Source organism: Hypomesus nipponensis, chromosome 8 (genome assembly GCF_054491055.1).
Source record: "Hypomesus nipponensis isolate SF chromosome 8, ASM5449105v1, whole genome shotgun sequence".
Lineage (NCBI taxonomy): Eukaryota > Metazoa > Chordata > Actinopteri > Osmeriformes > Osmeridae > Hypomesus > Hypomesus nipponensis.
In genome coordinates, this window is record NC_140368.1 from 18695671 (window position 1) to 18723345 (window position 27675).

Sequence of the window (27675 nt, forward strand, 5' to 3'; positions counted from 1 at the left end):
CTTTAGCATTAAATAATGGGTTCATTGAGCAAGGCCATTTGTGAACTGCAATATTCAGGCTTTAAAGCCTTGTATTTAGTAGGATCACTCAAATACATTTGTAGACTTATCTGAAGTCCATCTGGCAGTATTTCCTTGCTGTGTGTTTCTGCTTATTTACATACGAAAAAGTGAACCTTTGTCCAAGCCTGAAGTCATATGCTATAGAGCAGGTTTTCCTCAAGGATATTTGGATCCACTTATCATTGTGTCAATCCTGAAAAGTAACCCAGTATACTTATGCATTCAAGATATTTATTGTTTCAATTGTCGTAAAAATGCCATTTTAAATCAAGTCAACAAAATGTCTGAAATGTGTTTACATTTATTATATAAGGCACAGTTCAAAGGCAGCGTTGGTAATGTTGTTGAGACGCACTTTGTAATATTTGCTTTAATAAACTTCACAACTTGACTGCAACCAATAAATATAAAGCTTTGACAGTAAAATGAAATACATTTGTTATCTGTGGGCATTGCAGGACTGTAATAAGCATGAACAATCCTTTAGTTCCGACCAAACTTAATGATCTGATGGCATTTGGACCAAATGCAATGACTGGACAGCCTACTTGTTTGTCTGTTTATCTGCCTCCCGGCAGTAGTCAGGCAGCACATAGTTCCTGTGTTTTGGGGGAGTGGCTTTGAAGAGAGTGGGCGGGATATTTGGTTTGAATCCTTTTTAACTCAAGACAAAACTACTATGTTCACAAAACTTACAGATCCTTTAAGATATATACACACATTCACACACACTCGCACTAGGGTTGGGCGTGGTTAATCGAATATCTTAAAGTAAGTTAGTATTCAAATACTTTTTTTGCAATACTTTAGTATTGCTATACGTAGTTATACGTATACTATACGTAGTTTAATTTAAAACGTTTTTTTAAATACAAAAATAAAAGAATATTTCCATGTGTCATGAATTCTAATAGTTGTGACGTTAGAAATGATGAAAACATAATCAAAAAAGGTAGGCTACGTGACCCTTTGTTCTGCTGTAAGTCTTGTTACCAAATCTACCCGTAGCCATGTAGCGTAATCGGCTATTTATTTTTGCATTTGTGTGGTGGTGCACCGTATCCTATAAGATTCCAGTTACAAGTTAATATGCAATATTTTTCCATTTGTGTCTTTTTCATTTTTTTTTTCTTTTCATCATGTTAATGAATTGATCTTTCATTTATTTTCTTTATTTAAAGGGGCAATTGACTGCAAAACCGATTTTACCTTGTCATAGTTGAATAACGACAGTTTGGTGGGTAAAATGAACATACCGTGAATATCAAAGTCCATTGACACCTCTTTCCTATTTAAATCTCAAAAAGAAAAAATTTGGCTGTAAAACGCTAGCTTTTCAACAAAGCTACCGGTCCTACGTAGGACCGGTGATCGCCCTCTTATTGGCTATGGTCTGTATCTTTGTCACGCCCCAGAATTTACATCCAGACCAGCCCGAGGTAGCGTCTATCTCCGATACTAGTTTAGCCGCGCGCTGCTCTGAGTAAGCTACTTATAATGAATTACAAAGAAGAACGTTTTGAATTATAACAAGGATATTGAAAATGGACCACGGTCGTAAATGCTGTGTTCCAGGCTGTAGCCTACAGGGAAGGCTAACACTCACAGTCTTCCCAAGGAGCCAAACATTCAACAGGCATGGCTGCTGTTGTCTATGAGAAGATCCCGGCGAAGTTCGACACTCAATCATTCATTTGCTCTGAACATTTCACCCAAGACAGTTTTGACAACCTTGGACAATTGCAAGCAGGATTTGCTAGGAACCTGAACCTGGAAATAGGTGCTGTTTCGACCGTATGCTCATTGCAACCGCCTATAAGGACAGTATGATGTTGTGCTAACAGTTATTAGCAATGATAACGTTTCCTGTATAATATAGCATACCAGGTAGAATGCTAAATACGTTTCTACACACATCAAATGACTCTAGCTAGACTAGCTGTAGTCGGCATTAGAAGGGAAGCTTCCGAAAAATAGCCAGAAAACGAACAGCAGTCTGGCTTATTGCTAACGCCTGTCTAGATAATCCATTTGAAAGAACTGGAGAAAGGCATGTGCTTGATACAGGATACGGTAGCATTGCTAGTAACCGTTACTAGTAACACCTAGACTGTAGACATGTAAACAAGTTTAGCTTGCTAACGCAAGAGCATAGGTAGAATGTGTGATAATTTAGCCTAGTTTATTGGCAATGGGGCTAACGTTGATTCATGTTCCTGACTGTTTCATTCAAATAAATAACCTGTGTAATGTAAATCTACAATTCAAGATGCATGTTTGTCAAGATCTTGGTCATGTTATTTTTCAGCAAGTTATTTAGAGCTAGCTAGCTAACTGAAGCCGAGTAGAATCAGGATATGGTTTGGTTGCTAAGCTGTAGCTTAACGTTCTACCCACCCAAGTCAATCCAGTTTGCTTCAACAACAGAAGTGGAAACAAGTAATGTTATCATTTCAAATGATATATAGTCAATCTGTTGAAAACAGTGTTGTGTAGACACAATAGATTTATTTGCACGTTTTTATTTCAAGTCTCCACCTTCGGTGTTTCAGCGAGTGCTGCTGTTGACCGTGTTTCGTTTTTGCTCCCCAGCTTCACTCGTTGAAAACCAACCAGTGTGCAGCTCATCTAAATATTAATGAGCATACCATAAAAGGAGAAAAGCTAGTGTTTTTCCCGGGAACATTTCAGAGGATCTGTGTGAAATACCCCCAAAAAACAGTCAGCCTTTAACCCTTATTTAATCAGTCACAATTATTGCCAGAATGTGTGGTGGTTCATGTGCTTACTGTATGCTTTGCGTCATGTCAGGCTAATTAGCCTACATAACGGAACCGCATAAATAAAAATAGATCATCCGGATATTTGAAAATCATTTCAGATACTATTCAAATAGTGAAATCATGTCAAATCCCCATCCCTAACTCACACACACAAGGGCTGCTCGATTATGGCAAAAATAATAATCACAATCTGGTTAATATTGAGATCATGATTATTAAACATGATTACTCATTGACCAGAAAAATCATGCATTTACGTATTTTCATTTTAACTTGTATTTATTTATTAGAAAGTGCATCAGTGAATTCAACCAAAGGGCTGAGAGACTTCTTGACCGCCTCAAGTACATCAATGTCATGCCACAAGGGGATGAGATGTCAGACTTTTGGGTAATTAGAAAATACCTGGACAATGGCCTTATGCTGCTCTAGGACCCTGTTGACCAGTCCTGCCTAGATCCACATCTGGTTGGACGTCTTCAGGCAGTGTTCCGGCAGATTCACCTTCTGTGCCTCTATAAACTCACTCTTTTTTTTCCTTCAAACTATACAAAAAGCTGCTGACAAACTTCTTTCAGAGCTTCATCGCACAGTCAATCTTGGGATCCTTCATTGCATTCTACAAGATTACAACAAATATGTATACATACATATATGTGACACGCTCTGGCGAAAACTGGCAATTGTTGGCCGAGGTAATTTAGCAGTTTACAGATTGTGAAAGTGCAGATTTTAAGCTTTCAAATGATGTCATACATTAACATCTGAAAATAGGTGTTGGTAAATCTGGAATGCTCTAGCAGAGAAATCCCCCTTGAAAGATTCGACCTTTTCACGCCTTCAGGTTGTTTTTGTGTTAATCATTAGAAGCACAGAGCGCTGTTCATTTCAGCGCAGTGAAGAGAAAACAAATTATATCTTTGCACTCGGATCAAATTCCAAGACCTTGCTTTTTTGACGTATCCTAGATGTGTGTCATCACAAAAAAAAAAAATCTCCTGTTTCTGTTCAATGGCTGCGGACAATTTTTTTTCCCTTGCCTTTCAAGGCTGCAATTCACAAGTCCTCCTTTGCGACATTTTACATTTATTCATTTGGCAGATGCTTTTATCCAAAGTGACTTACAAGAAAGAGCTTTACAAATCAACCCCACTGGCATTAATATTTTCAGACATCATTAACGCTTCCTTGCACTTGCCAACAAAAGCAGTTTATTCCAATGAATGTTTGCTTCCTCTGGAGTTGCGCTAGTTTCATTGGCTGGCACAATGCGTGCAGCGTCCATGCTTAAATGTTTTTTTTTGTGTAAAATATACAAATTTGGATTATCCCACTAGGCTGTATCACTGGACTTATGTTATACCAAACAGAAACAGTACTTAATACATTTATTCATCTATCGTAATATCCATGATATGGCAAAATCCATATCATGGCACAACGTGAATACCGGTATGAACGTGAATACCCCAATGTATATAGCTAAATATGTGTAGCCTATGCAAAGTTATAACACCAATTTAATGGACTTCTATGAAGTGCATTGGCTTCACTACATAGCCATTTGTGTGTAGACAGGTAAGCACAATTCTCATGTCATGATATTAGCAGCAACAATAATTGCATGGTAAAATGAAGTAGCCTGTGTTTTGAAAAGCTAAGGGCCGTCCCCAACTGAGATTTTCTTTGGTTGACCAAGACTCGATTAAAACATCTGAAAATCGCTTCCGGCATGACGAGGTGGTGAGCAGACGTGCGAAAGGGGGCTCCGGCTAAACTTTTCATATCATTAACCTGAACGACCTCTAAACTTATTTTCCTCATCTTTGTTGACCTAAATTTGAACATTTACAAATTCTTTTTTACATGGGAGTGTCAAGAGATAGGCCTAATGAACAAACCGAAACAGCAAGGTACTCGAGCTAACGTTTCTGCTAAGTTAGCTAACATGGCGGCCAGAGATGCTGAATGGGCTAGCAAACATGAAGACGGCGCGGTTACCAAAAGCGACCTCGAAGCTCTGCTCAATGATCAACGTGAAAGCTTTAAGACCGATGTGGCAGCTTTGATCCACGAGTCAACAGAATCCCTCAAATCATCGGTGGATTCTCTGAGACAGCAGGTGTCATCGTTTAATAACCGTCTCACTCATACAGAAGTTTTGGCTGGGGAAAACTTTGGAAAACTCACCGAGATGGAGACCACAGTTAAAACGCTTCAATCCCAATGCGGTAAACTTCTGGACAAAGTCGACGATCTTGAAAATAGATCCAGGCGTTCGAATTTGAGAATAATCAACATACCCGAGGGGAGTGAGAAAGGCCAGGTCCTAACGAAGTTTGTGTCTGACTTGCTGATGACGGTGACCGGCTCCGAGGTCTTCAATAGCCCACCTGAGATAGAGAGGGCTCATCGCTCCCTCCGCAGACCGGGATACAATAATACAGAGAAGCCTAGAGCTTTTATCGTCAAATTCCTTCATTTTCAAGAGAAAGAGAAAGTCCTGGGATGGGCCAGGAAACATCGGATGACGTATCGTGATTCTGAACTGAGAGTTTACCCTGATATCAGTGCTGAACTGACCAAACAACGAGCGTCATTTAACCCGATAAAAAACTCCCTGTATCTGAAAGGAATAAAGTTTCGCCTGCTACACCCAGCCCGTCTTCACGTCTCTTTCCAAGATCAAGACTACTACTTTGATTCGCCACAAAAAGCCCAGGACTTTTATGACCAGCACATCAACACCCCTGTCTAGTATGCTGCAAAGGAGAAGAGACCGGCCTCATCCCGAGTTGTCTGTTGCAGCCACCAAGCTAACATTTTCTGTCGATTTTGACTGAATAGACACTATTGTAAGTACTCTTTCGAAGATGACTCTCTAAATCTTATTTTGTTATAGGCCTATCGTTTTTTCTTTTCTTTTCTTACTTCTTTAAAAATACAATAAGCTTTACACAGTAACCGTTAACAATATGAAGGTGTACATTAACCTAGCTTATAGGCCTATATTATACATCCCACTGATCTTAGTTTCTGAATCGCAGGATTCATTGTTTTAAATAGGAGCCCCCTAGCTCATGTACTAGGGATCGTGTTGCATGACGCCTAGAAGTGACTCGTTTTGTAATGTCCTGCTGCTAGTTCTAGTTCTGAGAACATGCTTAGGAACGTTAGGTTTTGCATTAGTATTGTATACTCTCCGTTCTGAGAGTTTAGTGTGGGGTTTTTTTCTGGGAAGGGAATGGGTGGGTGGATGTGTACGATTTGGAGGGGGGTGGTGGGTGAGTATGGCCTCACTACAATTGTTGGTATATATGTCCCCTATTTTGTATGTTTGTTTTTCGTTTTTTTCCCCTCTCTCTCCCCTTTCGTTTCCTCCCCTTCCCCTGCTCTCATCTTCTCATACCAAGGCAGTGTCATTATTTTACACTCCTCTTACTATTTCATATGGCCAACGTAATAAAAGGTGAAGGAGCAAACCTGAGGTTTGTATCCTGGAATGTTAAAGGGCTTAATAGCCCAGTCAAGAGGGGCAGAATTGTATCTCATCTAAAACATTTGAAAACAGATGTGGCTTTCCTGCAGGAGACACATCTGATCTCCAAAGATCAACACAGATTGAGGGCATCGTGGACTGGCCAATGTTTTCAATCCAACTTTAGCAGCAAAGTGCGGGGTGTAGCTATTTTATTCCATAAAAAAAATTCAGTTTACCCCATCTAATACATTCGCTGATAATCAAGGCCGATTCATTATAGTTACAGGCTGTCTTAACAATGAAGCAGTCACTCTTGCAAACTTGTATGCGCCCAACTGGGATGATGAGGCATTTGTTACAAAGCTGATATCATCTCTTCCAGATTTGAGCTATCATAAACTAATTTTGGGGGGGTGACCTTAACTGTGCAATGGATCCTTTACTGGACAGATCCCCCTCCAGACAACACCCACCATCCAAAATGGCCAAAGCCTTCTCATCTTTCATGAACCAAATAGGAAGTGTGGACCCTTGGCGTTTCCGCTACCCTGATAAGAAACAATTTTCATTTTACTCTCAGGTTCATAAAAGTTTCTCACGAATAGATTACTTTTTCATTAGTAACGATCTCCTTCCAACTGTCAGTCACACAGAATACTCAACCATAGTCATATCGGATTATGCGCCATTGCTTCTTGACCTCTCCTTCAGATTCTTACAAAAAACACGCCCCCCCTGGAGGTTGGATTGCACACTGCTTAATGACAATGCGTTTAATTGCATGATTTCTGCAGCAATTGATAATTTCCTTATTAACAACAACTCAGATTCCATATCTCCATCTTTGCTTTGGGAAACATTAAAAGTGGTTATTCGGGGAGAGATTATATCGTACTCTGCAAGTTTAAATAAAATAAGACGACAAAAACAAGAGCAGCTGATGGAAAGTATTAGTTATCTGGATAACAAACTATCAGTATCACCATCCCCAGAGCTGGTAAAAGAGAGACAAAATTTGCAAATGGATTATAATCTACTTACAACACATGAGACAGAAAAATTACTATTGCGCTCACAAGGTTTTTTGTATGAACATGGTGAGAAGGCAGGACGACTGTTAGCTCACCAGCTCAAGAGTCGAACAGCATCTCAACAAATTAAACAAATAAGAACTTCCTCTGGAGAACTTACAATAGTCCCATCTGTCATTAATGATACCTTTAAAAATTACTACTCTAATCTATACACTTCTGAAGCCTCTAACACTGACACATACAGGACGGAATTTCTTGATAATTTGGAATTTCCATCCATCACTCCTGACAAAGCTAATGTTATGGATCAACCTCTGAAAATTAGTGAAATTACTGATGCAATTAAACTGATGCAAAGCAACAAAGCGGCTGGCCCAGATGGTTACCCTATAAATCTTTTTAAAAACACATTGATAAACTAAGCCCTCTTCTTCTTAACATGTTTAATGACTCCTTGACTCAAGGAACCTTACCTCAAACCCTCACAGAGGCCTCCATAACTTTATTGTTAAAACCAAACAAAGACAGTAATGAGTGCGGTTCCTACAGGCCGATCTCACTCTTGAATAACGACTATAAAATTCTGGCTAAAATACTTGCAGTGAGATTGGAATCTGTTTTACAGGACATTATATCGTCTGACCAGACAGGATTTATGAAAAATCGCCATTCCTTCTCAAACATTCGCAGACTTCTTAATATCCTTCTGTCCCCGGCTCCTGTTGAAACTTCAGAGGTAGTGGTCTCACTAGATGCTGAGAAAGCATTTGACAGGGTGGAGTGGGGGTATCTGTTTGATGTCCTTAACAGATTCGGTATGGGTTCTAAATACATTTCATGGATAAAGTTACTATATACTTCACCCAAAGCTTCAGTGAATACAAATGGAATGAGTTCTCAATACTTTACACTCTCCAGGTCTACACGTCAGGGTTGTCCCCTGAGTCCCCTATTATTTGCGGTGGCGATCGAACCATTATCTATAGCACTTAAATCAACCAACTATATTCAGGGGATTTTTAGAGGTGACAGCAGGCATATACTTTCACTTTATGCAGATGATCTACTGTTGTATGTTTCTGATCCACTGACCACTATCCCTTGCATAATTGAACTATTAGACAGATTTTGTATCTTTTCAGGCTATAAACTGAACTACTCAAAAAGTGAATGCTTTTTAGTTAATAACCCAGCTCCACAAATTATCGACAGAGATCTTCCCTTTAAGATGTCTGGAGACAGCTTTAAATACTTAGGGGTGAATATCTGTCGACATTTGTCAACTATTTACCAAAACAATTTTCTACCTTTGATGGAACAGATCAAACTAGATTTAGAAAGGTGGAAGGCTCTGCATTTAACAATTGCAGGTAGGATAAATTGCATAAAAATGAATGTACTTCCGCGATTTCTATATCTTTTTCAGTGTCTGCCAGTCTTTTTGCCAAAATCATACTTTAGCTCTCTTGACAATCTGATCTCCTCCTTTATATGGAAAAATGGGATCCCCAGGATCAAGCGTGGGTTTTTACAAAGAGACAGATCAGTTGGTGGACTAGGGCTCCCAAACTTAAGAAATTACTATTGGGCAGCCAACATACAAAAAATGATTCTATGGGTTCGGATGCCGACGCTAAATTGGTGTGAGATTGAGGCTAGTTCATGTCCTTCCACTTCACTTTTGGCTTTGCTCACATCTAAACTACCCATTCAGTCAACTCAATACACAGGCAACCCTATTGTTATCACTACGTTAAGGATCTGGTCTCAATTTAGACTAACTTTTGGCCTCAAGGGGGTATCTAACCATACTCCCATTTGCAACAATCATCTTTTTCTTCCCCCCAGTGTTGATGCAGCCTTTTTGTCTTGGCAAAGGTCGGGCCTTACAAATTTAAGAGGCCTTTACACTGATAATTCCTTTGCTAGCTTTGCCAAACTCAGTGAAAAGTTTAACCTTCCACAGACGCATCTTTTTCGTTATTTCCAGATCCGTAACTTTGCCAAGCTGAATAATTCAGTTTTTCCAACCACCCCACCTGATTCAGCAGTCGACTCAATTTTGGACATTCCTACCAGTCAAAAAGGCCTAATTTCCAGAATATATTCTTCAATTTCCCAACTCACAGTCACCCCTCTAGATCAGAAAAGAAAAGACTGGGAAGTGGAACTGGGTTGCCCTATAACTGACAATGACTGGAAGGAGGCACTCAGCAGAGTGAATGGGAGTACATCTTGTGCAAAGCTGAGTTTAATACAGTTTAAGGTGGTCCATCGCACTTATTATACTAACTCTAAACTTTCTAAAATATATCCTAATGTCATAGACACTTGTAACAGGTGTAATTTATCCCCAGCAAACATGACACATATGTTTTGGTCTTGTCCTCGCCTTTGTGATTACTGGACAGATAGTTTTAGTCATTTGTCCAAATTTCTAAACGTTACATTGTCACCAAGTAAAGAAGTCGGTATTTTTGGGGTAATACCAAATCATGAGAACTTCACGAAGTGGGCAAAAGACACTATTGCTTTCGCGTCCTTACTAGCGAGGAGGAGAATACTTCTAGGATGGAAGTCACCACTTGCCCCCTCGGCATCCACATGGCTAGAAGATCTAATGATGTTTCTCAAATTAGAAAAACTTAAGTACAATATAAGAGGTTCTCCGGAGAAATTTGAATTAAACTGGAACCCAACACTGGAATACATAAAAGAGTTAAAAACCCTTGAAGATAAATGAGTACTGTCATCATATTCAGGATACTTCGGTTACAATCTGACCTTGTTGCCTTATCCCCTTTCTGATTTGTTTTACTGAACCCCCCCCCCCCCCCCCCCTTTGTTTGTCTTTCCCCAATGGCTTTTGTCATATTTAATGTATGTTGCATTGTACATTATATTGTTTTATTGTTATTATTATTATTTTTTTTTTCTTTTCCATTCTCTGTACAGCGTAGAAAGTGTAGTATGGCTGACTGGGGAGGGAGGGAGGGAGGGAGGGAGGGAGGGAGGGAGGGAGGGAGGGAGGGAGGGAGGGAGGGAGGGAGGGAGGGAGGGAGGGAGGGAGGGAGGGAGGGAGGGAGGGAGGGAGGGAGGGAGGGAGGGAGGGAGGGAGGGAGGGAGGGAGGGAGGGAGGGAGGGAGGGAGGGAGGGAGGGAGGGAGGGTTGAAAGGAGGTGCTTTTGAAGGAAGATAGAAAATAAGCCGTGATGTAATTTGTTCCTTTTTTTTTTGTAACCTGTGAAACCAATAAAAATATTTGTCAAAAAAAATAAAAAAATAAAAATAAAAAACATTGAAAAATCAACTAATCAAAATTTGAAACTTTTTTTTTTTTTTTTTACAAACATTTTCGCAATCTGACTCAATGGCTGCTGGACATTGCAGATTTGGCCGCTAAAAGCCTACTAACAATAAGACACGTATCACCAGTCCTGTTGTAACCGAATGCCGATGGTATTTAGTATCTCTTACAATGTACTACAAATTTAAAATATTGTTTGTTTAACATGCAAATAATCAGAGCACGCTTATCACTGCCTGAACTTGCAGCATGCAAACTTACATACCCTGACGTTGTCATACTCATAATTCTAGTCAGAATATGAGTCTGAAAACTCTCCGTTGTGCTGTGACTATGGGGCGTGTTTTAACCGAACTCCTAAAACAAATACTCTTTGTTCAATTGGATAGACCTACAACCAATCAGAGCAATGTAATATGTTGTTTGTTGAAAACGAATTCAACCCAAGGGCTCTTTTGTGACGTTGTTGATTACGTTACTGATGATCATCTGTCCATCATCGTATAAAGCCCGCCCTGGCAATTTCATTGGTCCGTCCAGATCCTGGTTTTATGTAGTTGTTCCCAATACGAGACCCTCCAGACCAAACATCCCGACCCAATTTTTTTATGGGCGGGGAGAAGTTGGGCTGGCAGCCAGGCTAAACTTATGTAGAAGCTGAGTGGGGAACGGTGCAACAGAGAAAGATTTTGTTGTCTTGGCCGGAGAAGATAATGTCATTTGATTTGGATGTGATTCTTATAATAGGCATAACCATTTTTCAACCCAGCGCGTTAGCATGAGCTAACGTGTTCGAGTAACGAGTTCGACGTCGAACTATGAAAAATAAACCGTTGTTGCTTTATTCAGGGCTCCAGACTGCAACCAAATGGTCGCATTTTGCAACCAGTTTTTGAGACAGTGCAAGCATTTTTTACAAACACTCGCGCACGTGTGACCTACAAATGTTGAATTCATTAGGTGTGCACAATGTTAGCACACGTTAGCAACAACGCATAGATACGACGTTCTAGTCAGACTTATCAGTGTTCCTTCTGTATTAGTACCGTAGCTAAAAGTCTAGGAAAGTTGAGGCTGTTTTTCACTAGGTACCTATAAACCTTGCTAAAAGTCTTGGGAAGTTAAGGCTATTTTTCGCTAGGTTCCTACGAACATCGTAATCTGCCAGACAAGTGGGTTCCCCTTCGTTCTTTTGGTGAGCAGTTTCACGAGCCTTTATTACCCGGCGTCATGGAGCCTAGCAGCTAAATACTTATTTAGCACTAGCGTTGCTACTGTATCCCTGCCTGTGTTTGAGCTGTTGCGCTGTTATACTCAGCAAGTATCGTGTTGTGGTGTAGGAGGACTGATTGAAAAGTGCATCATACATTTAAGTCATTAACTAAGACTTGCATGTACAGTAGGCTACGTAATGTCACATTAAATAATGTATTTAAACTCAAGCTTATATGGTGTGTCGCTTTATATCAGTTGTAAAAATAACAGTAAAAAAACTGACCCATCTGCAACCGACGCAGTCACACCCCACAATTTCCCCAGAAATTGTCCCAGGGGCGATTCTAAGATCAAACCTTTACGGGGGCTCAGCCCCCAATGAGAATGTGACATGAATACAGTGCCTTACGAAAGTGCTAAACGTAAACCCCTTGCTAATATAAATCCCTAATTTCACTGGATAACAATTGATACATTTATGCATTATTATGCAAAATATTGAATGAAAACACTAAGGATGTCCCTTTCTTCATGAACTATCAACATCAAATGATAATAAACAATATATTTTACAAATATATTATTTTTTAGGGGTGCTGAAATTAAATTTAGGGGTGCTTGACCACTCCTAAAAAGGGTCTAAACCATTGCCACTAAATTGTACCCTCTCTAGTTACATTAATAAATGCATTGCAGGTCAATATAAGGTGTGCCCCTAAATGTTCTGCTTGCGCTCCTAAAATTTTCAGTCAGGGGCTACTGTGCTCCTAGTAAAAAAAGTTAGTCTGGAGCCCTGTTATTTGTCTTAAGTATTATAATCTACCATTTCTGTTGAACATTTCGTTAATTCAGCAATGACACAAGCAAGAATCAGATCTCACACTGCCATTCGGCAGCTCTACTAAAAAAAATCTTAGTCGACCAAGAGTATATCGACCAGAAAATCGACTAGTCGACTGAGTGGGGACAGCCCTAGCCAATACACAACAAATGCATGCATTTGTTGTGTATCAAGAGGTATAGTGTTTGGTATAGTCAAAAGAGTTACAATAAATGGTTGAGTATTCTACCACATCTTAGAAAGCTTAAGGAAATGTAGGCTTATTCTTGAGGTGGTGAAAGAGCTGTGTAAGCATTGGAATGCTTGAAATGTTGACGGTAACTTCACTTTAGACTATATGTTGAAGGGAACTTAGGGGACCACATCCATTGACGCAATTGATCCTTAAAAGGGGGATGGGAAATCGCACCTTCCAAACAGCCGTAAAGATATATTCACAGTTTACCAGGTCAAACTAAAATAAATATTTTGTGAGATCTGATTCCTGCTTGTGTCATTGCTGAATTAACGAAATGTTCAACATAAGTGGTAGATTATATTATTTAAGACAAATAAAGCAACAACGGTTTATTTTTCATAGTTTGACGTCGAATATGATGTAGCCACATCGAGACCAAGGCCGAATCCCAATTCTCTGTCTTACCCCTACCCTTTACCCCTACCCCTTAGTTTACCCCTAGCCCTTGTCCCTCGAAACTGAGAGGTAAGGACTAGGGATGAAAACATACCCCCCTATTATAGGCTGATCGACTTCTATGGGAACTGCGCTAGAAAGATAGCTGAATGGAGTTGGGAAATAGTTTGCTTCTGTTATAACAATGTTCACTTGCCAACCGTCTCTGGAGGAGGGGATCCCTCTCTGAATTGCTCCTCCCAAGGTTTCTTCCATTTTTTCTCCCGTTGGGAGTTTTTCTGGGAGTTTTTCCTTGTCTTCCTTGAGGGTTTAGGTTGGTTGAGGGGCAGTTCTATGGGCGTATGTGAAGCCCTCTGTGACATGCTTGCGTGTAAAAAGGGCTATACAAATAAATTTGATATGATTTGATTTGATTCACTGTCTATTATCTGTACTTCTAGTTGTTGTAGATTGGCCGCCAACTTGATTTATCAAATTTCGTTGGCACAAATAATGTGCTACGGCTCACTGTTACAGTAATAAATAAAAAGACTAATTTCAAAGAAATGTGAGAATTTCTAAATAAGTTACACTTGCCTCTCATATGTGTAATAGGCCTACTTGTACAGTGCCCTGACAATAAATGATGCACAATAAATATTTTTATTGATCTAATTAGACCATTGAATGTTTATGATGTCTCTGTGTGTTTATACTTTTGACTCGGGACAACTACGTGATCGTCAGCTGACAATAGAATGTTGATAATGTCGGGCCACATACTTATAGACCAACTGCCGTCCAACCCCCAACGTGTGTGACATTCTTTATAATAAATTACATTTTACTGAATGATTTTGTAGTGCGCAAGTGATGTGGAGAGAGGGACACGACCGAGCAGATTGCACTAGCATTTAGCCAAGCATGCATATTTCAAATATTCATTCATATTTTTCATCTGACCTGTTAGATATCTGCTAAACAAACAGGGCGACACCGCGGATGTAGCGAGCTATGTTTTCTTTGAAAACACCACCCTGGGCTGTATTTTTCTTTTGTCAGCCGTAACTAGCAATAGAAGTAGCAAAATGACTTAAGACTTGTTGTTCACTGAGTCAGTCTCCACTAACTCACAGCTGGTATTGATTGTACAGGCCTTGTTATGAACACACGCGTCGTGTGACGTCCAGAGGTTTCTGAATGTGGCTAGTTAGTTTGCTGCCGCTAGCCAATTATACATATTGCTATACTCATAACTGATCTGATATGTTTATTTATTCATGAGTAAGGGTAAGGTTAATGATTAACCTTCAGTGAAGTCTCCTCCTTGAATCATGAAGTTCTTCACAACTCTGTGAAATGTGGAGCCTTTGAAGCACAGTTTTTTCCCAGTGGTTTTTCCAGTTCCCTTTTCACCTAGAAACAGACAAGGAGCACATTGAATTGCAAAAAAGGAACACAGTTCAGAAGTTAAGTACAAGAAGGGTAGAAGCACTTTGTCACATTTCCTGAAATCAACTTCACATCCTGATAGCAACCGTTATGTCCCCTTCGTCTTACAGGCTTTGTGTTTCATTTTGTATTTTCTCCCCAACTCTTGTCTCCCACTCAATCACACATATACTTTCTGACTGGTTCATGTTGGTTCCTCTGCGTGTTTTATCACCCAGTATTTTTTTTTATTTAAGCTCATTTAAGGCCATTTTGCAAATATTTTGGAATAATTGCACATTCTGCCATATTTTTCCAAGCCCCCTCAAGGCTGCAATTCGCTTTTATATCAGCAGAAGTCGCAAGGGCTCCCTTGCACAAGTCGATCTTTCAGACAAAGGTTATATAGCCCAAATATTATTTATTTGTATAGAAACTTATGTATAGTTTACATATTGTAACCCCCCCCTCCCCTCCCCCTCATCAGTGACTGCAGCTGGGTTCAACCACTACCCTACAAAAGCCTCCACGTCTCTGTCTGCGGGGGCTGTTGGCATGCTATTTGCTGAGGTCTGTAGATATCATTGTGTGCTAGTGTGTTGCACTCTCCGTGTTGCTGTATGTAAGAGTCTTGTTTTGGTATTAGACTTGTTGTAACTTGTTTTAATTTGCGATTAGTCTGTTTGACACCATTAATGTGTACTTTTTATGTTCCAAGGGGGAAAGGGGAAAGCACCTTGGGAGTACTTAGGCAATAGGCCCGTGGGCATACATTACCCGTAGCTTTAGCACTGTCTATGCACACTAGTTAAGACCTGGGCGGACCACCCCCTGTATTTTTGGTTAGTGCGCCGATTGGCGTATCAGTTTAGCCTAGTTTTGTGGAAGGCAGATAAGGTAGGATAGGGGTATAATTTACTTTAACTTTCTTTGGTTCCGTCCATCTCCTTTCCCCATATTACAGTGTTTGGGCCAAATAAATAGCCATTGTAAACTGCCTCTGTCTCCCTTCCTCACACCTATGACCCCATACCATTTCTCTGACTCCACAGATGGGGTTTACTAGTAGCGGGGAGTTGCGTTCCCTACTCCAAGATTTTTGTGTAACAAAGTGCATTAGCTTCATTTTGTTTGTGTGTTGACCGGTAAAAGCAATTCTTATGTCATGACATTGCGGGAACAAGCATTTTAATTGTAAAATGCAAATATATTTTGTAAAGAAGATAAACATCATTAAGAAATGCTTTTTGCATATATACACACATATGGGCGAAACAAAACAAAGTACATGACTTTGATAGTTTGACAATTTTGCTAATGGTAGGCAGAAACCATTTATGAATATAGGTAAGCTAGTCTTAGCCTTAGACAGTCTTAAAATTGTCTAATTAAGCCTGTCTGTTGCATAAATAGTAAGACTGACTTAATTTGGGGTAGGAAAGTTAGCCACCTTTCCCCCTGGGTAAGTGTTGCGGTAAGGGCTTAGTTGTTATGCCAACGATCTGTTAGTAGGCTACGTCATTATTTTAGCATAATTTATTACAAGAGGAATTGACCGTTCCCCAGGGCCCCATCTCCTTAGTTACTGTTGCTACGTCCGACACAATTCCCGGAACTGTCAACCCAAAAGCCATGGCAACGGGAATAAGTACTATAGCTGTCAGTGTGAGTGAGGATTTTTGGAATAATACCTCTGGGATATCTTCCAGATCCAGGCAGAAGGGCCTGCAATATGCAGTGGAAGGATATATTCAAAATATTAAAATTAGCAACTACGGGGAAACAACCAAATTCAAAGCCAAAGCATACAGGTCTCAAGTAGCCTTGTCTGGCCAGGCACTTGAACAGCAAGCACAGGGTTGGGATACTCAGGAATAGGTCGCCCACTCACAAAATTCTACGAAGATTAAAATAAAATAAGTTTATAATGGCTTGTTGGGACGTTTTGTTCAACATTGATGCAGTATTTTAAGCTCCTGGCAACTCGCTGGCATTCGTTGGCTGGCTCAGCTTGCAATTTTACAGATGTTAACATTAACATTTTGATTTTAACATTACCAAATTTGTTGGAGTGACTAGTTATGCACTAGTAGTGGTAATAATACTAGTTTACATGAACCACAACTGTTTGGGGATGTTCTCTCAACTAACATCTTAGATATAGTTCGCTAGCAGCTTAACGCTAGCTACCTTGGAGCAGACATATGCTATGTGTTTGGTGAAGTTCTCTAAAATTAAGTTGGGAGTGGGGTCTCCCACACGGTGTCAGATCGACACGTGCCATAGGCACACCGTTTAACCATGTTGCTTCTGAGTGAAAGCTTGACGGACCTTCTCTTAGTAGCGGTTGCTAAGGTACGATTGGACGAGGGCCATTCTAGGGAGGAGTTTTGGGAACGGTCAATTAATTTTGTCAATTGCAGAAAATGTTAAGTTCTGCTTTTCCGCAAAAATGTCATTTTATTAAACGAGTGAGTAAATGACAACATAACTCACTTTATTGACGCTAGCGCCAGCCATCTGCGTTGGAGTTGTTGATAAATGGAAGTAGCATTGGGGTTAAATTAAGAAGCTTGCAAACACACACACTATTTGTTAATAAGACAAATTTTTCCTCCAACAAGTGTATTCCTCCAACAGATATAGGTTTTCAGCAGGTTCAAATGTATCGATCTTTCGCTGTTAAGTGTCGCCGTTTTGTCTGCCATCTGTTCTTTTTTCATGAAGTGTCTTATTTAGTACAGTGAAGCTTTATGCATCAGGTAAATTGAAGTGTCCATGGCAAGTCAGACTTAAACTTACATTTAAACGCAGGATAGGCGAGTTGTGTGAAGCTAGCTATTTTGTCGCGATTCAAACCAAAACACCCCACCTCCTCCCTTCAAAGCCACAAAACTACAGTAACAAGCATTGAGTGGACGGGCAGTGCGCGCGCAGGTAGGTAGACAGACAGACAAGTAGCCTGTCCAATCAATATTCAGGGTACCCTTAAATGATTGGTCGTGTTTATTACAGTATTGCCCACAGATGTCGGAATGATTTCATATAATCGTCAAACCTTTAGATATATTGGTTGCTATCAAGAAGGGAAGTTACTTTCAGCAAATATGACAAAAAGTGCTTCTCGACAACATTGCCTACCCTGCCTTTAAGTCTAAGACTAGGTCTTTTTTTATGCAACTGGCCCCAGGGCTCCGGCCACAGTATATTGTCTCCCCTCTCTTTGCACATGTCTTCCTTTACAATCAAAGTCCCCCCTTACTATATCCTGCCTAACATAACAGGCCACTCAATAAAATAGCTTACAATAGCATTTCTGAAATATCGAGAGATAAAGGTAAATGAGTGTTTTACAACTTCTTACATCTGGCTGCAATTAATCCCCATATTTTGTACAAAGAGTGCGTGAATGTGACTGTAAGCGAAATACAATTAATTTTTGAGCTTTGAGTATCAGAATGACATGATTGGAATGTTGGGTAACTGGATTTGAGTAGACAGCGTTGAAAGGAACTGTTGACACCAAATCCATTGATAAAATACGCGATCAATCATTAGAAGGGGGGGGGGGGGGGGTGAGATTTCTCACATTTCAAAACAACCTGAATGATGCATTCACGGTTTACCAGCAAAAAAAAATCCTGTGCACAATGCAATGCCCGAGATTAGCCTATTTAATCTGTACATGTAAAGGGAACAAAACAGGCTTTTCTAAATTATCTGTCTGGCTAGTTGTAGTGGAGGCCACCTACTTACGATTTATCAAATGCAACTTTCGTTTTACACAATGCGACATCCACACTGGCGTCCTATGTTAATAGCCTACCTAAAACCACAAGACATTCTCAACCAGTATAATATTATCCACTGCCTGTTATACATGGCCGGTCATTCCAAAAGTTGTTAAATTGAATAGGCTGAGCATCGACATGTAACATGAAGTAAGCCTATAGCCTAGAATTTCCAAATTAATTACACTTTACTTGGACCGTGGAACATGACATGTTTTGCCAGTAACTGGATCTAATTAGACCCTTGAGTATTTATGATGTCTCCGTGTGTTTATACTTTTGAATGGGGACAACAACACAGTCAGCCAACTATAAAATGTTGATAATGTCGGGCTGCTATAGACCAACTGTAGTCTAACCCACAACGGGTATGAAATTTTTTAGTCAATAAATTAAACTTTGCTGAATGATGAAAGGCTAGACAACAAACGATGTAATTAAGTAAATCACTGACGAACAAGACGGAAATCAATGACAGATTGACGAAAGGCAAGTTCATTTTCCAACCTTGCCTTTAGCTCCATGCAAGAAGCTCCATCTAGCAATCATTACGTGTCAGAAACAACACCCCTGTCTGAAGACTTGGGGGTATTTTAACTGCGCTATAAGTAGGGAGAACCATCTCAAGCTTCTTGTGTTAAATAATCAAACGTTTTGTTCCATTTTTGGTACCTACAAACATCAAGTAATTAAAAGACAACTTGCTAAAGATGTCTGTTTTAACAAAGGCTGAATATTGTCCATGAAAAGAAGCATGTACTAGTGCATGTGCATCGCTAGTTTGAGTGCAGGTGCAAAGATTCTGATCATCCTACATTTACTAAGAATTAATTAAATATACTTTAATTGCTATGAAGAAATAAACAGTTTACTACTTGACCTGACATTGATAAAACAAATCAGGATAAACTTTGGTCATTACTCACCAGTGCACAAAGAGAGGAAGTTTTTGCTTGTCTTGGGACAAACGTCAGAGAAAAGCTGACACACTATGCGTCCCACTGTAATAGACAAAAAAAAAATCAGTTGATCATCATTGAGACATACTACTTTGAATGGACGTTTAGAAAATCACAGTACAAAATACTGGGATTTTCAAAAGGTGGGGACTTTCTATGGTCATTTTTAGGTATTGATGAAAATATTCAGGAATTCATAGGAATTTGTTATATTTAGCATTTTCCATGTCAATTACAGACATTTTGAGTATTAGTTTTATTTAGGGCCATTTACCATCAGGAACACAAAAGTTGATTAAGGTGTTTTGTTTTATTACACGTGTTTATCTTGTTTGAGTACCTTATTTCTTCTATTAAATGCCGCCCTCAAATTTTTTCAGGAAGCATTTATTTAATTGGTTAAATTAAAACCGTATTCATTACACAAGTAAATCACAAGTGTATAATTCCCTCAAAGCTCTGGCGGACAAGTGGCTTTCTTGCTACAGGTTTCTTCTTCAAATCTACTGTGAAAACTAAACCCACAGTATAACGAGAAAACAAAGACCACATTAGCCTAATATGAACTTACAATGACATGCGCCGCATGTAAATAACATTCACCAAAGTAAAATACAGACACAAAACAACATACCTCGTTGGCTGCATGCTGTACACAAGGGAATAGAGGTTTCCTTAGATCGCTAACATCCAATAACAACCTTAGACTTTTATCAGTAAATGGTCCGTGCTTCGCTTGCTGTTAGCCTGTCAACTCACTCACGAGCGTTCCAAAAGGCCTTCCAAAAAAAGGCACTGTACTCTTACTAAATAAAGTCACTTAATAACACTGAATGCAATTATATAATTCTAAATTATGACATTGTTTGAAAACAAATTATACATTAGAATAATGTAATTGAGACAATTACATGTAGCCTACAATATAGCGAGGTAGCTGACTTCACCACTAGCAAATTCGCCTTTCATCAACCCCAAGTTCGCGTGCTACAGATCTATTGCTGTTGGTGAGCAGTGTTTCCACTAGGATTTTTTTTTAGCAGTGGGGGCAAGTCTGTCCAAACAACCCCCCCCACCCACCAACAAATATTTTACGTATGAAACAGAACTGTCTGCTTAATTTGATCTTGACATAAAGGCTAAGCATTCTGTAGCAAATAATAAACAATAAACCTACTATTAATTACATTACCTTAATGCAGTGTAACCACTTCAGCATAGGCACCTAACATACAAACGTGAGCAAGGGCAAGGGCGTTCAGCAATCGCTATCAAACCAACAGCCACGTGCAATTTAGCCAGCAGGTGAAGAATACAAACAACGAAAATCACCAGTTAACTTAATCTCGTCATTTCTGATCACTACTTTATCCAATTCTCTGTCTCTCTCCCTCCAACTCCTCCTACCCCCCCTCCCCTAGTAACTTTCCGGCGCAACCTCCGCTCCCTATCCCCCTCCCATTTCTCCTCTATTGTGACATCCTCCCTCCCATTGACAAGTTCTTGTCCCACCCCACTAACACTGCCACCAACACCCTGTTAACCACTTTAACTGCATCACTTGACACTCTCTGTCCCGTCAACCAGGCCTGCACGATCTTCTCCCTCCTGACCGTGGCTTACGGATGTTATTCGTGAAGAACGGTCCACCCTTCAAGCAGCTGAGAGGAGATGGCGCAAGTCCAAAGACGGTCTGGACCTTGATAAGTATCACTCCCTCCTTAAATCCTTCTCTTCTCATATAACTGGTGCTAAACACTCCACAGAGACTGCCCTCCTTTCAGTCACCACTGCCCTCCAGTCTGCCAGAGCGGCTTCCAGGTCATCCGTCATCATTCTGCAGGAACTTTCTGCAGCGTTTGATATCGTTAACCACCAGATCCTGCTCTACAGACTTTCTGAGATGGGCATCACTGGCACTGTACTCAAGTGGATCTCATTCTACCTGTCAGGAAGATCCTACCAGGTCTCCTGAGGAGGCAAACCAATCATCACCTCCCATGGCTTCTCCTACCACTGCTATGCTGACGACACGCAGCTGTACTTGTCGTTCCCCCCGACCGATCCAGGGATCTCAGCAAGGATCGAGGCCTGCTTCGCAGACATCTCCGTCTGGATGACCGTGCACCACCTCCAGCTGAACCTCGCCAAAACAGAACTTCTCATCATCCCAGCCAAAACCTCCATCTCCCACAACCTTTCAATTACCCTGGGATCTGCGACGGTAACCCCTTCATCCTTTGCCAGGAACCTTGGGGTTACCATAGATGACGAGCTCTCCCTCACGGTCCACATTATAAATGTGTTGAGCGGTAGGAAATCTGTAGTCCTGAAAGACTACAGTGATCAGGCGATTTACGTATGTGCCTCACCGACAGGAGACCCCAAGTTAGCTGTTGGTTAGCCCTAGAAAATGTCAACTCACAGTGAAAAACGAATGCTTGACATAGAATGTAGGTTTAAGAAAAAAAAAAAGCACTTATTGCTTTTGTATAAAATTAATCAATTGCTGATCTTTAACATGTATACATCTTATGTATTTTAGTGAAGGTTTAAAGGTATGTTCAAAAAATTAAATGACAACATATTTTCATTGCGTTATTGTAACATGTATTACCAGTAGCAGCTCAAAACCATATAATGTACTGTTTTTTATAAAGTAATAAAATGTATATTAAGCAGAATTTAGTTCAGCCTATTGGTTCGGCCCGCCACTTGGGCTGGGCGGTATGGCCTAAAATGTTTATCACGGTATAATTTGTAAGCACTGACGGTATCGGTAGTTATCACGATATATTAGTTATTCTTAAAATGTCATGACAATGCAATCCGCACTGCAGCGGCTAATCTACCGCACTCGGACGGATTTGGATTGGGTAACTCGGGTGTGTTGCTGTCACATGAGTTGAATTTTCCAAATGTAATCCAAGTTTAATTGCCACGGAAGATCGACTTCTCAGTAGCCTACGTTTTTGGGATCGCAAAAACTAAAATGTTTGTGGAGTTAGCTCTAGCTATAAACAATTATTACATGGCTGAATACTTGATTCTGTTGGCCTACAATAAACATACATTTCACAATAATAACCAACCTTGCATTGGATTTGTTAATTGCATTCTGGTAGATTAATTTTCGCCCACATGCATGGCTTTCAGGTGGTGAAAGAGATTGCTAGTGTTTCCACCTTTGGCTAGCACAATTTGACGACACAACTTACAGAGTAGGCTACTGTTTGTTGGTTGATGTCGGATAACTTGAAACCAAATAATTTCCAAATGATAGAGGCTCAATTTCTTTTTTACCAATTCTTCTTTGTCCAGCAAATCAACCCCACTGGAGTTATTTTCAGAGATCATTAACACTTGCCAACAAAAGCATTTTACTCATATGAATGTTTGCATCCCCTGGAGTTGCACTAGCTTGTTTGTTGACTTTCGTTGGCTGGCAAAATGCGTGCAGCGTCCATTTTTTGGTAAAAGATAGAAATTTGAACTAGCCCACTAGGCAGTATCACTTGACTTATATTTTATACCAAACAAACACTCTACTAATACATTTATTAATATATCATTTATTAAGATATCGTGATATCCATGATATGGCAAAATCCATACCATGGCACAACGCAATACCGGTATTCTCGTTCATACCGGTATACCGCCCACCCCTACCCGCCACAATGGTCCTAATTTGTCATGTGGCCCTGAGGGAAAATTAATTGCCCACCCAAGCTAGTGGTTGATAGTTTGCTACTCTTCTATGAAAAATCCCTCATAGTGCATGCATGCCTCTATAATAGTTCAAGTTCAACTTTATTTATATAGCTTATTTACAAACAGCCACACGGCTGGCCAGTGCTTTACAGTGTGTTTGACAATTACACATACACTTAAAAATACACACGTACATCATAAAATAGTTCAAAGAGATAAAATAAGAATCATTAAAAAAAGAAAGTGATATAAATATAAACCATAAAATATAAACAAACATAAACCCCAGAGCAATCATAAAAAGGCTAGAGAAAATAGGTGGGTCTTTAGCCTGGACTTAAAACTAAAGATGGAGGGTGCAATCCCAGTCTCTAATACACAGATTTTTAATCAATCCTAGATATTCTGCAATAACTAAAAACATGGTTTGTCTTACCTGGCTCCCTGTTGAGCTCCACATCAAAGTAACACTGAGGGCAGTCTTTCACTCCCATTTTTTTTAATCACAGTATGGGTTACCTTGAAAAGAAAAATATAAAAAACCTTTACATCAAACTATGAAAACATTTATTGTCCATAACTTGAAATGCACCTGGTAGCTAAGATATGGTTACTGTGACACTGTGTCTAGTCAATACAAACTTCCTTGACTCAGACCACCAAAGTAGCCTACTGTTAGAACTATGTACTTCTGAACATTGATCTTCAACTGTACTATGTACATGGAACCTCTGTATGTCAACTTTGGGAGTCAGGTGGCTGAGCTGTGGGGAATCGGGCTAGTAATCTGAAGTTCGCCAGTTCGATTCCCGGCTGAGCCAAATGACGTTGTCCTTGGGCAAGGCACTTCACCCTACTTGCCTCAGGTCCCTGTACTTACTGCAAGTCGCTCTGGATAAGAGTGTCTGCTAAATGAGTAAATGTAAATGTAAACTTAACAATGTAAATGTAAATGTAACGAAAATATGCTAATCTAATCAAAGTCACTAGGCTGAATTTCCCAACATTGCAAGAAAAACTAAAGCGAGATTTTGCTTTACAGAAAGACTACGTTTTTAAATGAAAGTGAAAATGTTCACAGCTGCAAATATGACGACTCCTTTAACACAAGTTTCTCAGGCTTTCTTAGAGACACCTTACTTGGGTCTTAGGTACAAAAACAAGGCTGCTCTGTAGGGATGTAACTTAATTGTTATAAATTATGTGTTGCGATGCAAGTAGGAAGTGAGCTTTGATTAAACATTATACACTTATTCATTTATTTTAATATTAATAATATAAAACATTTACATACGTGTGTTTATTAAGTGTAGGCTAGGTCTAGTTGCTGAAATGCATGTTGCAATAATTGTAATGATGATGTCTGTCGTGGCTTTCCAGAATACTAGCACTAAAGATTAAAGATACTGAGAGCTTATCCTAGAGGGTTTAGGTTGGTTGAGGGGCAGTTATATGGGCGTATGTGAAGCCCTCTGTGACATGCGTGCGTGTAAAAAGGGCTATACAAATACATTTGATTTGATTTATCGGAGTGCGCCATAACAATGGCACCCTTATTAGTTACAGTAATGTTGAGCCACCGATACATAACATCGCAGGTGCAAATCACGTTTTTGGACTGTATTTTAACATGGAATTTCATCTTGGCCTGGAAAAAAATTGCTCGTAAACTTCCGTATCAGGTGTTCAGTGATCCAAAATGATTTAGGCTAGCTAGCTCTACTCCTTTAGTCTACAAACTACAACAAAAATGCGTTTCCAACGCGTCAAAGCAGTTTTAACTATTAAACCATAGGGTGCTTCAATTTGAAATAAGAAACTGCGAATAAGAAACCAACTTCAGTCTGATCTAATCCATCCAATCATATTTCACGTAGGCTAGTAAAGATGAATGATAAGGATATAATTAGCTCTAAACAATACCGTGCCAATAGACCGAACATGTTATGTGGAGTTTGACAGAAATAATAGCATGTTATTAAATATCATGCTAATTTATGATGGCCAACTAAGCAAAGCCACAGGACTATTTGTTCTCATAGAATACGAAGATTGTAGCTATTAACACTTGATCGCAAACTAGATACTCTAGACTTGCTAGCCTAGCTAGCTCTAGCTCAATTGGCAACATCTTTGAAATCACGTTTTAATAAGGAGTATCTCTCAACAGTCAAGAACAGCACAGAAATGTGACGGCCAAAAGACACATTTGACATATATACTGCAGTTTGATCAACAAATTAAAGCTAAACTAACGTTAATCTTAATAGTTTCACCCACCTAAGACAGCAAAGGCCGCAACGTTGCTCGTGTCCTGGCTATATTGCGTTTCAAGTGATGGTATGGTAGTCACCTTTAGCACAATCAATCTGGAGAATGTTTACATGTTTTGTGTCCGTCTCGCCTTATAGGTGGTGGGCCGAGCCCGCGTATCTGCTTTAGTTTTTTAAATGACCTGTCCTCGTCGATGAATGAGATGGATTTTTGATATTATCAACGTAGTTTTTTTCTTGAAACATTTTCGTTTGTTGGCACATCCAATTCTTGCAAATGTTTTCAGTAGCTTAGTTAAAAGTAAGTAACTTTATCAGGCAATCTTCTCAACTACCTAACTCTCCAACCAACCAGGGGGGTGTTCCCATAGATATATATAATATCTATGGGTGTTCCATCAACGACGATTAAGGGAAAGCGAGGCTTATTTCGCCAAGTCTCACTTAATTTAGCGAGAGTTCCGTTCCATTAAAGTGGATTATTCTCGTTCTAACTACGTAACCAAGGATCGGGACTATTCACCTTATTCCGCCCCGCCCACTTTTTTCATCTTTTCACACTTCCGTTGTATTTGCACTTCCGCTTTACCGGGGATATCATTCAATTCAATGGAGAACTGCCGAGAAGTCCCGCTGCTAAAATATTAAATCATTTGGTGGATTTGTGCAAGATGTGCTATGTTCGTGTTCTACAACAAGTCAACAATACACCCTTTCACTGGATGGCTTGAAAACGACTTTTAAGTGTTGATATAATTTGTTTGCCGGTCAGATCGCTGCCCTGCACTCTACTGTGCTGCGATATGCAGGCATCACATTAGCCACAAACATAAGATGTTCTAACGATTTCACTGCAGGGCATATGCATTTGCTATACTTTGTTTGAAAGCTTAGGTCCTCTAGAATTCAGTCGTGTGATTAATTTTACAGTCAGTACATGTATTTGAGACTTCCCCTTAAAACCGACCAGCTAGCGCTGTTAGCAGTAGAACGTTGGCTAGCTTCTTGTTTATCTACTTGAGGCTCTAGTTTTTACATCAGGTCTCTGCTATTAGTCATAAACTGCAAATGTATGAGTGACAAATTGTGCTGTAATAATAAATAGTAACAACTTTTTCATCGAGGGGCTTTGGTACAAGCGATATGAAACGTGTTAAAACTTACAAGATATGTATCTTCCCTCCTATCTAATCGCAATTAGAAAGACGCATGAAATAATTTGATTGCTGCGTTGTTTCAAAAGCTTTATATTAAATGTAGAAGCACTGCAGCAATTGTTTTGCTCACAGCCATGCCCATACATTTGGTTATAATCATGTATCTACTTATATCATGAATTGAGAACACTAAAACATACTAAAATATAGTTAGTTTACACCCTTTATTGATACGAGCAGACAAAAGGAAACTTCGGTGTTTTTTTTAATTCAGCGCCTTCAGCCAGGGATGCAGATCCTCAACTTTGGTTGGAGGTCGATGCAAATTATGTCGGCCCACAACACTCGGACCTCTTCTTTCCATGGTCAAAACAATGATAATACAGGGTCTGATTCCGTCTTCTCCACCTGTTATGGCAGCCACAAACTACAGTTGACGCTGGGCATCTCTATTAGCCATAAATGAGTACCAGAGCCTATTTAAGACACTGTCTTTTAGCACCGTTATAAAGTAGAAAGTATCTAAACCGGAAAGGAGAATACGCGGATGGCCGCGCCCATCGTGACTTCCGGAATAAGGTCAATAGGCTAATGATCCGTGTCAGGCTAAAAGTCAAGATAAACTAAAATGTGTTGCAAATAATTTCAAACAGGCGGAAACAGAATCTCAAAATACAGTTCCGTCGAGTAAATTCCTGCGCACAAAACACTTCAGTCCGTGATCGGGAACGTAAATTCAAACTTTTTGAAGTGCAGACATGAATGATTCGCGTGTTTAGACCTACTTCATCTCCAAAAAATATATTAATTTAAATTAAGAAGTTAATAAATAATGTAAATAACTTTATCTGTTTTCAAAAGCCATTGGTAAATTGACATAAAATAAGGCCTTGGAAACTAAGCAGAGCCTCAAGACAAGTTACAATCAATTATGGCATATCCGTTCTTTGACAAGCCTGTGGTGGATGAAGGTGCTCAGATTAGACATAGAGCGTTTATCCCACCAGCCCGATG

The 27675-nt window shown here is 39.7% G+C and overlaps 1 protein-coding gene across 4 annotated transcripts in view; it reads right to left on the reverse strand.

Annotated features, from left to right (window-relative positions):
• Positions 1–25967, reverse strand: part of nktr (natural killer cell triggering receptor) — a 47297-nt gene extending 21330 nt beyond the window's left edge. For 2 of the 4 annotated variants that reach the window (XM_084702617.1, XM_084702616.1), the window contains exons 1-4: positions 25512–25964; positions 23668–23750; positions 19485–19559; positions 14645–14752 (exon numbers count right to left, since the gene is read on the reverse strand). In XM_084702617.1, the coding sequence (XP_084558743.1) occupies positions 14645–14752; positions 19485–19559; positions 23668–23725 (241 nt within the window). In that variant the 5' untranslated portion in view covers positions 23726–23750; positions 25512–25964. Of the gene's footprint in view, positions 1–14644; positions 14753–19484; positions 19560–23667; positions 23751–25511 lie in introns of those variants that run through there. The other 2 variants (XM_084702618.1, XM_084702619.1) reach the window with 2 other exon arrangements.
• Positions 25968–27675: the final 1708 nt, after the last annotated feature.